Raw genomic sequence first — 12,904 nt, forward strand, 5'->3', positions numbered from 1 at the left:
CTTGGAGGGGGCTGACGAGATGGCTCAGTGGTCTAAAGCACCTACTTAGAACAAGCTTAGCAAAGCGCAGGGACTGCGGTTCAATCCCCTAGCACCACATGCCAGCCAGCCCCGCCCCCTAGTGGGCTGAGCTGGCCACACACACACACACACACACACACACACACAAATAAATAAAATTAAAAAAAAAAAAAACTTAAGAGGAATTAAGAAACAACAATGATAAACAAAACGACAACAACAAAAAGATAAAAGTCTTGTAAAAACCATGCAAAACCAACCTAGAAGAGAGAGAAAAAAAGAAACCACATCCCTCTGAAAACCACTGAGGGCATCCCTCACAGAGAAAAGCTGAAACATGGCATACAACAAGTAGCCAGGGATAGTAACTCCGGGAGCCTTTATTAACTCAATCTCTTTAAAGAGCCAGACTTTTCGGGGGGGGCCTGGCGCAGCATGTGCCAGGGATTGAACTGTGGCTGGGCTACCTAAGCTTGTCCAAGCAGGTGCTTGAAGACTGCTGAGCTGTCTCGCTGGCCCCAAGAGCTAGACTTTAAACCAAAGGTCGACGGTGTTTTGTGGGGCCTGTAACACGATGAAGGTAAGACCTAGAGCACTGAGCTAAGTCCAGGAGTGAAGGCACATGGTGATTCTGTGGGACTGAGTTAGGCCTAATGTGTGTGTAAAGATGAGACAGGTCACAGAGATGCTCAGGGGAGAGAGCTCAGTGGTCTAAGCACCTGCCTGGTAATTGCAAGGTCCCAAGTTCAATCCCTGGTACTACATGCTGTGCCAGGGCCAGCCCTGCCCCCTGCGTGCACTGAGCTGGCCACCAAGACCAGGCATGGTGGCACATGCCTGTAATCTCAGTGCTGGGGAGGCTAAGACAGAAGGAACACTACGAGTCCAAGCTATATAGTAAGACCCTGTACCAAGTAGATTAACAAGCAAATAAATAAAAAAGATTTTTAAAAAAATTTTAAAAAGATGCTCAAAACAAACAAACAAAAAAATCAGACAAATGGAAAACAGAGTAAGAGGGCAGATTAAAATCCAACTACATAAAACAGCCCCACCAAGGGACTAGTGCTGGGAGGGGGAAGGAAGTTAATGGGCTCAGAATTTTGTAAAAAATAATGAAAAAGTTCTGGAAATGGAGAGAGATAGTTGCACGACTTCCAATGTATTTAACGCACATTAAATTACACTTAAAAATGTTTAAAATACTAAATTCTGTGGAATGTATAATTCACCAAAAAAAAAAGCAAATGCAATTAACCAAATTTGTTAAATATACATAATAAAAGTAAATAAGTGATATATCAAATACATAATCACAAATATAAATGCATATAACATATTTTACCTCATATTTAGAGATCAATTCAATTAAATAAAAAGTTAAAAAGGAACAAATTAATGTTAGAAAAAAAATCTCAAAACAAATGTTTGAGATAAAAGGTCACTTTATGGTGACACAGACTACACACACCCCGAATGAAGGTGGCAGCACTGTGGACAGTAAGGGTCATATGGGCATCAGCTTTAAGCTCATGGATTTGACCCCTCCAATCAGAGGAAACTGTACAGACACTAACACCCAAGCAGAACAGATGATCCACCCACAGGGAAACGCGTTTCTGCCACGAAGCACACACCACTTGGATGTAGCAGGAAATGTCGAGGACCCACGCAGAGGGCAGAGCACCTAGATGCACATGCCTCGTCCACACCTAGAGGCAGGCTGCATGGAGGTGCCAGAGCAGGGTGGAGCTGCTGCAATGCAGAGGGCTGAGGGCTTTACTGGGGCAGTGGACATGTTCACTGGGATGAATCCTCAGGTAGACACATCAGGATTACCTAATGGCATACTGTATGCCTGTGTAGCTTATTTTATGTTATTTAAAAAAAAAAAAAAAAACTGAAAAAAATATAGTAAGCACTTTCAGATGTGATTTTCAAGTGAAAAAATAAAAGAAAATACCTAACAGAGCAAGTACCCGAGCCTGATGCCATGGCTGCTGGGTCAAGTACACAGTCATCAAGAGAGAAGTCCCCAAAGCTGCCAGCCAATTTGTCAGCACTGCCTGTTCTAGGCACAGTGTTCTCACGAGCTGAGTGGGCCTGGGGGCCCTACGTGCTTGCCCTGGAGGCCCTGCTGAAGTTTCCATCACAGGAAGCAGGAAAGGCTGTCACAGAACACCCCCATTACCAGGTCCTTCTGGATGGACAGAATCCGACTCCGCGCAGCCTCACAGTTGGCACGCTTGCCTGTGATGATGATGGTCTCAGAGTTGCTGTTCTCTGCTGGAAGGTCAATCTTGGTGTTGCTTTCTTCACGGATCTACAGGAAGTGACAGGAACAGGAAAAGCTGAGCAGAGTCCCGTGGTGGATGCCCCAAGAATGGTGCTGGAGGGCCCAGTTTCTTTTTCCTATATGTAACAGGGTGGTGCAGGGCTAAGGGAACGGGGCATGAGGAACAAGGCCCAAGGGACAAGCCAGTCACCTTCTTAATGTTTGCACCTCCTTTTCCAATGATGTTCTTGTGGAACTGTTTGAAGATCGGAACAGAAATCGAGTAGCTATTTTCCACCTTAAGAACAAAAGGGCAGCATAAGTAACATGGCAGGAAATAAGCTTCCCTTCTATGTGAGTTATGGACAAACAGGGATTAGGAGCCTCCTTTTCTCTTCACGGTCAGAGGTTTGTCACAAGGACAGGTGAGATAACTTGTGCAGAACTACCAAACCTGGCATGTTACAGTCACATGACTAAAGGCCTCTCCTTAATGGAAACTAGCATGCAGCAGGACCTGTAGTGTGCTAGGTACATGCTCTACAGTCAGCAGCAGTCTTGGCTGCCGGGTGCCCTTCACCATGCTCTGGCTGAGGAGGGCTCAGACCCCCTATCAAGGCAGCACCAGCTCCTCTGCTAGGGAATGGTGATGGTTCATGGCAACTGTTAATCTGATGAGCCCTGAGTCATCTAGATCACTAGAGTAAAGTACACTGCTGGTGTGTTGAGTCATGACCTTGGGGCCTACATGCAGTCCTCTGTGCTGGCTCCTTCCTCTGCGCTGGCTCCCACATGCCTCATCACCTCTTGCCTAGGACCCAGCCAACCATGGACTGAAGGCTCTAAGACTGTGAACCAAAATAAACCCTTCTTCCTCTAATTTGGGTATCTGGCATTTTTTCTCAGGAATGGGAATATGGACCAATAGAGGAATCCATCACAACAGCTGTGTGGCAGCTTCACGGAGCTAAGAAGCCCTCACTGTCACCTCCCAGGGAAGGCATCTACGCACTGCAGCCCCCTAAAGTGACCATGGACAATGGTGGTCCACAGCCTTTCCAGCAAGCCCTCTTTTACACTTTCTATATCTTTTCCCATTTCAGATTTTGAGAAAGATGACACATTAATCTTGTGTAATCTCCCTCTCCTTACTGCATAGGACATTTTCTGTACCTAGGAAGTTAAAGACCCTTCAAGGAAATAGATATAGGGCATGAAAAAGGAGATTTTCTCCCACCTGAATTTCATAACACAGAAGGGTTAGCAATTATGACCAGTCTGGATATTTAGCTATTGAGAAAGATGCTGCTGCAACCTTCTTCCCACACCTGAGACAACAGATGATTTCCAAAGCAGGTCTCCAAGAGGCAGAATGAGTTCTGACGTGACCCCCATCCCCACGATCCCAGCACTACCACAGAAAAAAGGTGTATAAAGTCCCCTACCAGGTCTGCCACCATCTTCTGCATATACTTGGTGCATTTTTCCACTTCATTCTTGGGCCCTCTGAGTTGGACAATGTCACTTTTTTGTGCTGGGTCTGGAAAGTTGATGATAACCTACAACAAATCATCAAGAGGCTGAGTTTGATTATTAGGACTGAGCTCCAAAATGCTCAATTATTAAGTGCACATTAGACTATTCTGAGAGTAGTAAAGAATGCCTCTGGGTCTGGAGGTACAGTTCAGTAGTAGTGTTTCCCTAGCATGCAGGCCCTGTGTTTGAGCCTACTGCAAGGTATGTACCAAAATATAAAGATTGCCTTTGGGAAACTTTACCTCTGGGAATTTATCACGAATTTCACGGATCCGTTCACCTTTCTGCCCGATGATTGTGCGATGAAATCTCTGCTCGATGATTAAATCCTTGGTACGCTCGTTTTCCTAAAAATATAAAGTAGATGGATGTCATTTATCATAAACAGACTAGAGAATCTCTCTTACAAACCAGGAGGCATTGGAAGCCAGAAGACCACCACCATACAACCTAGCTGCCACCAGCAGCAGGTAAGGTGGTATCCAGCCAGGTGGCTCCCTAAGTCACCCCTGGGAGCCATAGTCCATTAATGCCCATGATGGATGCCCATGCCCTCCAATAGCAGTCACAATCTGGTTATGCTGTGTTAGCTTACTGAAGGAAGAACTGACCACAGGACCCTTCAGCCAGAGGTGCTATGAGGGCAGTGATGACTGTGGAGTTGGCACTTGTTTCTACAAAACTAGAGGTGAGCCCAGCTTTGCTACTTGGAGGTTCAGCACTCTGCAAAGCAGGGAGTACTCCCTCCTGAACCACTCTCCCTGCAGGGGTGATTAAGAAAGAATGGCTCAGCATGCACAAAACCCACAGGTTTCTCAATCTCCTTATACGGGCTTTTAAAATGTCAGGCAAATACAGAAAGGCACAGGTGGAATCCTGGGAAGGAAAGACTAGCCTAACAAATGTTTTTTAATTTATTTTTATTTGTGTGTGTGTGTGTGTGTGTGTGTGTGTGTGTGTCCAGCTCAGCCCACCACGGGGCGTGGCTGGCTGGCATGTGGGGCTGGGGGATTCAACCGTGGTCCCTGTGCTTTGGCTAGGCTTGTTCTAAGTAGGTGCTTTAGACCACTGAGCCATCTCACCAGCCCCCTAACAAATGTTTTAAAGAGCTCTGGCAGTGCACACTGGAATCAGACAGCAAGATTCAGCGACTATGCAGGCAGAAGACACTCTGGACAAGGAATCCTGGCAGGGAGCTGGGGCAGAGTCCTGGGACCAGGGGCTGAATGCAGGGAGGCCACAGCAAGGCAGGCGGTGGGAGCACACTTTAGATGCAAGTAGATCCTGAGCCCTGGGAAGAGACAGTATCCACGATTCCCTGGGATGAGCTGCTCCATTTACTGTGCCATTTGTTTTTTTTCTGGACTCTCAACGGCACCCAAGTGACCCCATGTGTAGACAAGCAGAGGATCACTGCTGTACACAACTGATACGTAGCAGCAAATGTAAGCAAAACTTAGGTTAGGAAGAAGGCAGGTGCAGGGTGGGCCAGGGCAGGGAAGCACTTCTGTGAGTGGGCAGCAATCACCCCAGTGATCTTCAAGTCTGGCCACACCTCAGAGTCACCTAAGGTCCTTTGGAAGTCCAGGAATATGCCACATCCTGGGTGGGCAGCCACGCATCCTAGATCCCTGGGGGCCCGTATCCTTGCCTGGCACAGCCCAGGGGCTGAAGGAGCCCAGCCATGCTGATAATGGAGAAGGATGAAGGACACATGGCCCTGGAAATCAACTCAGTGAAGGACTCTGGAGCTTCCCTTCTCCAGGACCCCCCCAACAGCGCTGTTCTCAGGCACAGCCTACAGACGGGCCTGCACCTCATGGTGGGTCCTGCATGCTGCTGGGCTCACCATGCGAGACGCGAGCTCCAGAAGCTCCCGCTTGGCCTGCTGCACACCTTGGGGGTCCCCCTCGATGCGGATCAGGTTGCTCTTCTCACTGTCAGGGGGGATGCGCACAGACACCTTGTACTGGTCTTTGATTCTGTTTACTTGGGACAAAAGGAAACATACCTTAGACACAGAAGCTACAATGGCCCACCAATGAGTTACAACCAGGAGGGACAGGAGCAAGTCCCCAAAGTCCTAATCAGTTATTCCCATGAACCCAAAGTCTAGCCTCCAGAGTTTGTGTCATCTAAAATGAGAGTTGGTCATGGCATTTACCACCTGCAAGGTTTACAAAGCTGGTCCCCTGTCTTTGGTATATGACTATGCTTCAGAATATTTAACACAACCCAGGTGTGATTAGTGTGCAAGCAAGTCTGGGAAGGATGATTCTTCAAGTAAAAAGATTATATACATTAAGACAGTGGCAGTACCCCACTGTTCATCTAAAAGCTCGTGAAGACCACACTACTATCCAGTATAAAAAAAAACAAAAAACATCCAGTCCAGAGATATCACTGTCAGTCCAGATCCAATCTGAGCCTGTTGCCGTCTTTACCAAAAAAAAAAAAAGTGTGTGTGTGTGTGTGTGTGTATATTTTTTTTGGGGGGAAGGGGTGGTATCAGATATCAAACCCGCGACCTCATACCTGCCAGGCAGGTGCTTATGCCATTGAGCTATCTCCCTGCTGTCTCTGCAAAATAAATGGGCTGCAACAGTCCTGCGGCCACCTTCCTTGGACAGAACCAGGAGCCTCTAAAGCTCTGGAGAAGCCTTAGCACCAGGAGCTGAGGCAGGCCATCTGGCTACTGTGTGCATGTCCCAAACTGCACACAGGGGTGGTGATGAGGCAGGTAATGTGTGCTGGGGGCTGGCACCAAGAGGAAGCTGCTCCAAGTGGATGACACTGGACAAGAAGAGCAGCACATAGCAAAGGGCATCAGATTTTACATTATGAGAGAAAATGCAAGTTAGGAACTGAATCAGGAGAAAGCAGAACAGATATAAATTAATGCCTCTGCTACACTAAAAGGCTCTGCAATTCAAAGGAAACAGAAAGCAGAAATTACTCTACTGTACTTTTTCATACTTTTAAAGTAAACACCACAGGTAGCTAAGATTAAAAAAAAAAAAAAAAAAAACCAAAAAAAAAAAAAAAACAACAACAACTGAGGCCGGGGAGATGGCTCAGTGGAATAAGTGCTTCCCTGGTAAGTGCAAGGGCCTGAGTTCAATCCCCAGTTCTGGGAAAAAAAAAAAAAAACAACAACTAAAGTCAGTTCATGGTGTATACAGTTCCAGCAGCACCTGGGAGTCCTATCCATCACGAAAATGTCCCAGAGCACAAGGCTGACAATAAGCAGAGTATACTGTTTGTAGACCACAGTGAAGGAGACGAACTTTTATTTATTATTAAATATTTATTTACTTGTAAAAATAAATGGCATGGGTATCACTTGACAGGAAACCCAGAGAGGGTCCTCTGTTGATGGAATGATATAGGAACAGGGATGTGTCAGTCCTCGTACCCCCACCTCAAGGTAAATGGGGGGAGGTTGCAGTCTCCAGAACACATAAGTACTGCGAAGTGGGTCCAAAGTCATGTGGTTAAACCAGGTGAAGGAGAGATGTAGCCAAGTGTTCAAAGTATCCTAGGCTTTCCTTCTCCACCCCAGAGAGTTGTAGACAATTCAGACCCTGAGACTAGGCTGACACATGGCTGGTCACTCAACAGAATCCCTTACAGGACTGAGACTTGGGCCAAAGTGCTACAAACACTGGAGAAACAGGGTGGCCCCCAGGTCATCCAGGGAGGGGTGATCTGGTTGATTTTCGAAATTAACCATTTACCCATAGGCCAAACAACAAGCTAGACTGGTCATAGCTTTTGAGAAAGGAAAGCAGCCTCTTCCAGCAAGTGGAGGAGGCTATATATCAGAAATGCCTGTGACAGCAGTGCTGGCTTGGCTGTCTACACTGAGGTCTCCCACTTAGAGATGACAAGGTCACCGCAGGGCTGGGACCTGCACCACCCAGTTTACTCACTGTTGGCGCCACTCTTCCCAATGAGGTGTCTGTGGAACCTGTGGTCGATGTTGATCTCCACATAGTCCATCCGGTTAATCTGCAGGAGGTACCCAAGGCAGATCAACAAGAGACATAGGCTTCAGGCCCCAGAACACACTAGGATCCAGATAAGGAGCCAGATTTCCATCCCAGAAAATGCCAACGCTAGCCTTTTCTCAACACTCAGAGACAGGGATTATTGCCCATGTTCCTCTGGCACTCCTGGAAGACCCTTCTTTCAGAGTAAGGTTTTCTCTCGCCTAGAGCAAGTTGAATAAATCTCTGGCCAGCTCCTGGCTGTTTCAGGTTCTGGCAACCACCCAGCTAGACTGCCTTTGGTCTCCATGCCCCCATGGACAATCTCCCTGCTGCTCAAAGCCTCTCATGCCAGCACCAAATAGACTGCTGAAGGGGTGCTCACCAGGTCTTTGACCATGCTTTCAATCTGTTCTTGGGCCACATTTACATCCTCTGTGGGACCTTCCAGGGTGATCTTGTCCTCACCTTCTGTGAATTCGATGTGAACCTGCCAAAAAAAGGAAAGGAGAGGCACGGCTGAAGATTAGCAGAGCAGCAGCAGTGCCCTCTGCGCCTGTATGCAAGCGCTTTCCCAGGAGCTCACAAGCACTGTCCCGAGAGCAGTAGGTAGCTCAAACTGCTTCCTGAGTACGTGGTAGGGGAAGAGGTTACATCCACTACGCCCAAGAACAGCTGAGAGGCAGGGATGGTTGTAAGAAGTGAGACAGACGCCAGGGATGAGATTTTAAAACAAGTGCAGCTACCTGGAGTGTTAAGAGTCACACAGGGCCGGGCTGCTGTCCTGCCTGGTTCACAACAGGCAAGGCAGGGTGGCCAGGGAGGGGGGCATTCACTGGTGTTCAATAACTAAACTGTGAAGCCTGAGCAAGTGAAACGACAGTAAAGCAGACACTTGCTCACCCACACGAGAACAGGAATCTGCCATGGCTTTCCCACCCAAGATGCCTGGGCTCTGCTATTTCACTTTTGTATACTTAACACAGTTTGTACACAAATTTTCCTTGTCTCACACTCTAATGCCTAAGTGATGTGTTTCTTAAGACAGTAATTAATGTACGTGTTAACACTGAAACACACTGCACCCTCCTGCAACCACCCACTGGAACAGGCTGTATTTAACAGTATAAACAGCAACAGCAAAACAACGTTGGGCAGATGCAACAGAATCAAGCGCCTCCTCACCTTTGGCATCTGCTGAGTGATTCTGGCCAGGTTCTGCCCTTTCTTACCAATAATGAAACGGTGGAGCCAGGAAGGGGCAGAGACTGAGGAAACTGTGAAACTGTTAGCCTAGGAAGACAGAAAAGATGCTCATGTGTCTATAGACCTGCTCAGGGTAATGTTTAAAAAAGGAAGACTGCTCACCCCACCCAGGCAACACTTGGCAGTCTAGGTCCCCAGGACACAGCAGGTAAGGAACGCACGAGAACGTCACTCTTGTGTTCCTACCTTGGCATAGACTTCTGTCAATGCCTGCCCCAACTTCTCAGGCTCGCCTCGAAGGATCACAGTTTCAGAGGTGCTGTCTGAGGGTGGGATCTCCACAGAGACACCGGTTCTTTCGAGGATCTCCTGTAGGGAGTTGCCCTTCGGGCCAATGACATACTTGTGCTGCGATTTCTTCACCTCCACTGCGATGGTCGTGGTCTTCTTTTTCTAATTAAGAACACCGTAAGGGCAGTCAGCAGGAAAGGCAAAGGAGGTGAGCACTGGGACAGGACCCTGCTGCAGCCGAGGGGCCTGACTATACACCCCAGTCTCCAAGCGGGGCTGTGCCTGCCCCGTCCCAGAAACTGTACTTTTAAAAGACTGGCCTTCCCCAAGTGCGGTCACACTGAATGGTAATTTTCATCTGGAAGACATGAAAACACCAGGTCCTTTCTCCAAGTTAAGGAATGAGTTTTGAAACTGAGAGGTGGCTATCTTGAGCAAACAGCCTGAACCAAAGATGGAAACAACTCTACACGGCAGGTGCCAAACTGATACAATCAAGCCCCAGACAGGACACACACGGAAAGGACAGTGAAAGTGCTAGCCTAGAACCATGGCCATCCTGCACTAGGCTATGTGTCCAAGGTAAGAGGAAAAGTGACAGCACAGGACTTGAACCCATTCACCTCAAGCACAAATCCTATCATTTCTTTCTACTCACGGATTCTACCTCCTACACCTCGCACCTTTTCCTCATAAATCTTCTTGATTCGAGCCACTGCCTGAGCCAATTGCTCCTTCTCTCCAGTGAAGACGATCTCCGTCCGGCTGACACTGGGTGGAGGGATATTGATGCGTGTCCCCGTCTCCTGCATGATCTCACCCACAAGCCTATTGTATGGCCCTGCGATGAAGGGATGGAAGGCCTTCTCCACTTCTAATCTCTCCACAGCACGCTTGTCCTGCAGAGGACAGAATGGAATGGTAAGAACAGTTGAGGACAGACAAGGCTTTCTAGGCCCTGAGGCAATGCGTGGCAGGAAGGCTATACTACCAGGCCCTCAGAGCGAGGCTGGTGCTAGGCACAGACCTGGACACTCAAGAGGCCTTACCTGCTCAGCAGAGATGAGGAGTACTTCATGGCGAGCTTTCTCTATGCCTTCTTTGGTGCCAGTGATCTTGATCTGATTGCTGGGGTCTTCTGGGCGTGGGATCTGGATTTTGGTTGCAGTTTTTAGCTCTAAGTCTTGCAGTTTCTCCCCATTTTTGCCAATAACAAAGCGATGGTGCTCCTTAGGAATGGGAACGGTTGCTGAGGCCTACAGCAGAGAGAATCAAAAACTAGTATATGTGAAAAAGCATACTTCTCCCATGATATTCTCTCTTATTGGAATGCCACCAAACCTATCCTGTCTGTTGGAAGGGTGTGTGCAGAAAGGGCATGTCATGACTATGGGGACTGTCTGACCCCACTAGTCCAGTTCAAGGGTACCTGCACCATGCTCACCCCCAATGGAGCCTATGCCTGGAGAGGAAGCTTGCCACAGTGAGAGACAAGTGACTGCACATGCAGAAACTTGCAGATACTGTTTTACCACTTTTGCTGCTTCTTTGTTTTTACTACTTTTTTTACTTGTAACACAAACAAAACAGACTCACAGCCCAAACTTACACAAACAATAGCTAGCTAGAAGTTATAATCCTTGGACACACACACACACACACACTCTCTCTCTCTCTCTCCCCTCTCTCTCACATACACACAGATACACACAGACACAGACACAGACACACACACACACACACACACGAGCTAGGCATGATGGTATACTCCTGTGATGGTACCACTCTGGGAGGCTGAGGCAGGAGGACTGCAATTTGGAGCCCAGCTTGGGAGATTCAGAAAGACCCTTTGTCAAAATGAGTAATAAAAGACCAGGGACTTAGCTGTCAGTGTAGAGGTGCTTGGGTTTAACCCCTAGTATTCTATACACATAGGCATCCATATAAAGGCATACTAGATTTCTAGTAAGACAAAAAATAGTGAGGCATAAACAATAAAAAGCACAACACATTAATTATAAGATAGTATTCTTCAGGGCTGGCCAAACAGCTCAGAAGATTAAAGTGCCTGCAAGCAGTGCAAGGGTCAGAGGTTTGATCCCTAGGCCTGCCATGCTGGCCCTGCCCCCAGGGCGCTTTGAGACAGCAACTGAGACTGGGCATGGTGGCGCATGCCTATAATCCCAGCTTTTTTTTTTTTTTTTTTTTTTGGTACTGGGGATTGAACTCAGTACCCTGTGTTTGCCAGGCAAGCACTTATTCTATTGAGCTGCCTCCCCGGCCCTGCTTTTCCGAGGCGGTAAACAGGCGGATCACTATGAGTCTGATATAGTAGTGAGACCCTGAACACACTGTAGACCCTTCCCTAAAATACAGGAAAAAAAAAAAAAAAAAAAGTCTTAAAAGATATAAAACAATGTTGAAATCATAAAGACGTCAATTGTTCCAAGATTAATTTTTAAAAAATTATTACAGTGTTGAGCTCAAAGCTAAATATAAAGCTTGCATGGCAAAGCAAGCATAGGACAGACCAAAAAAACCTTAAGAAAGGAGATCGAAGGTAGAGGTGGCAATAATGGTATCAAACATTAACACTTACAACCATTACCAATAAAATGGGAGAACAGCACACAGAGAGACAGACCAATGGGTCAGGGCTGGAAACCTTGGCAGATCTGGGTTACTGGGAGCATTTTTATTATGTACTTAGAAAAAGAAAAGAAACCCACCAACTGACAGATAAAAAGTATTTATAGTTTTTAATTACTGATGTCTGTTAGAAACACTAATAGAGCTCTTGAAAACTTAGGAAGATGCACAACATGATAGAAATATGTAGACTAGAACAGATATTTCACGGAAAATAATTGCAAATACAGATTAAAAAGTATATCCAGCTATGTTTCAGACTGGCAAAAACTCAACTCTTATATAAGCACTGCTGACTGGTGCACAAGACACGTTTTTTTCTTTCTGTGGTATTGGGGATGGACCCCAAGGGCTCACGCATGCTACCCAAGAGCTCTACCATGGAGCTACATCTCTATCCCTTTGTATTACTTATGAAATTTATTTTTATTTATTGGACAGTGTCTCGCTACGCAGCTCTGACTTGTAGTGATGCTCGTCTCAGCCTCCCCAGCGCTGGCATTACAGGCATGTATCACCACACCACCTGGTTTCAGAGGCCGACATCGCATGCAGTACCGTGGATCAAACCAGGGTCTTTGTGCTTACTAGGCAAGGGCTTAGACTGCTGAGCTAACTCCCCAACACTGTATCTTTTATTTTGAGAGTTTTTACAAATTCAAGTCCAGGCTGGACTTGAACATGTGCTCCTCCTGCTCTAGGTTCCTGAGTAGGTGAGGTTAGTCATGTGTCACAACGCTTGTCATTGGAGCTCAAATCTAGACATTCCCCCAAAGCCTCCTACATTCATATATGAGGTTTTTGGGAGTGAGTAGGATCATGTGTGCAATACTGGACTAATCTGATTTTTTTTTTCAAAGTTTTATTGATAAACAGATAGCAATGAGACAGTTTCAAATCAAATCGGAAGTACAGTTTCAACAAATAATACACTGCA

The 12,904-nt window shown here is 46.8% G+C and overlaps 1 protein-coding gene across 2 annotated transcripts in view; it reads right to left on the reverse strand.

The window, feature by feature from the left end:
- Positions 1-12,904, reverse strand: part of Hdlbp (high density lipoprotein binding protein) — a 71,804-nt gene that overhangs the window by 14,033 nt on the left and 44,867 nt on the right. For both annotated transcript variants that reach the window (XM_004637367.3, XM_023722231.1), the window contains exons 6-16: positions 10,368-10,574; positions 10,002-10,217; positions 9,274-9,480; positions 9,007-9,114; positions 8,207-8,311; positions 7,765-7,843; positions 5,682-5,821; positions 4,075-4,179; positions 3,742-3,855; positions 2,508-2,594; positions 2,213-2,344 (exon numbers count right to left, since the gene is read on the reverse strand). In XM_004637367.3, coding sequence (XP_004637424.1) covers positions 2,213-2,344; positions 2,508-2,594; positions 3,742-3,855; positions 4,075-4,179; positions 5,682-5,821; positions 7,765-7,843; positions 8,207-8,311; positions 9,007-9,114; positions 9,274-9,480; positions 10,002-10,217; positions 10,368-10,574 — 1,500 coding nt within the window. The remainder of the gene's footprint in view (positions 1-2,212; positions 2,345-2,507; positions 2,595-3,741; positions 3,856-4,074; positions 4,180-5,681; positions 5,822-7,764; positions 7,844-8,206; positions 8,312-9,006; positions 9,115-9,273; positions 9,481-10,001; positions 10,218-10,367; positions 10,575-12,904) is intronic.

This window comes from Octodon degus, unplaced genomic scaffold (genome assembly GCF_000260255.1).
Source record: "Octodon degus isolate 3935 unplaced genomic scaffold, OctDeg1.0 scaffold00089, whole genome shotgun sequence".
NCBI classification, from domain to species: domain Eukaryota; kingdom Metazoa; phylum Chordata; class Mammalia; order Rodentia; family Octodontidae; genus Octodon; species Octodon degus.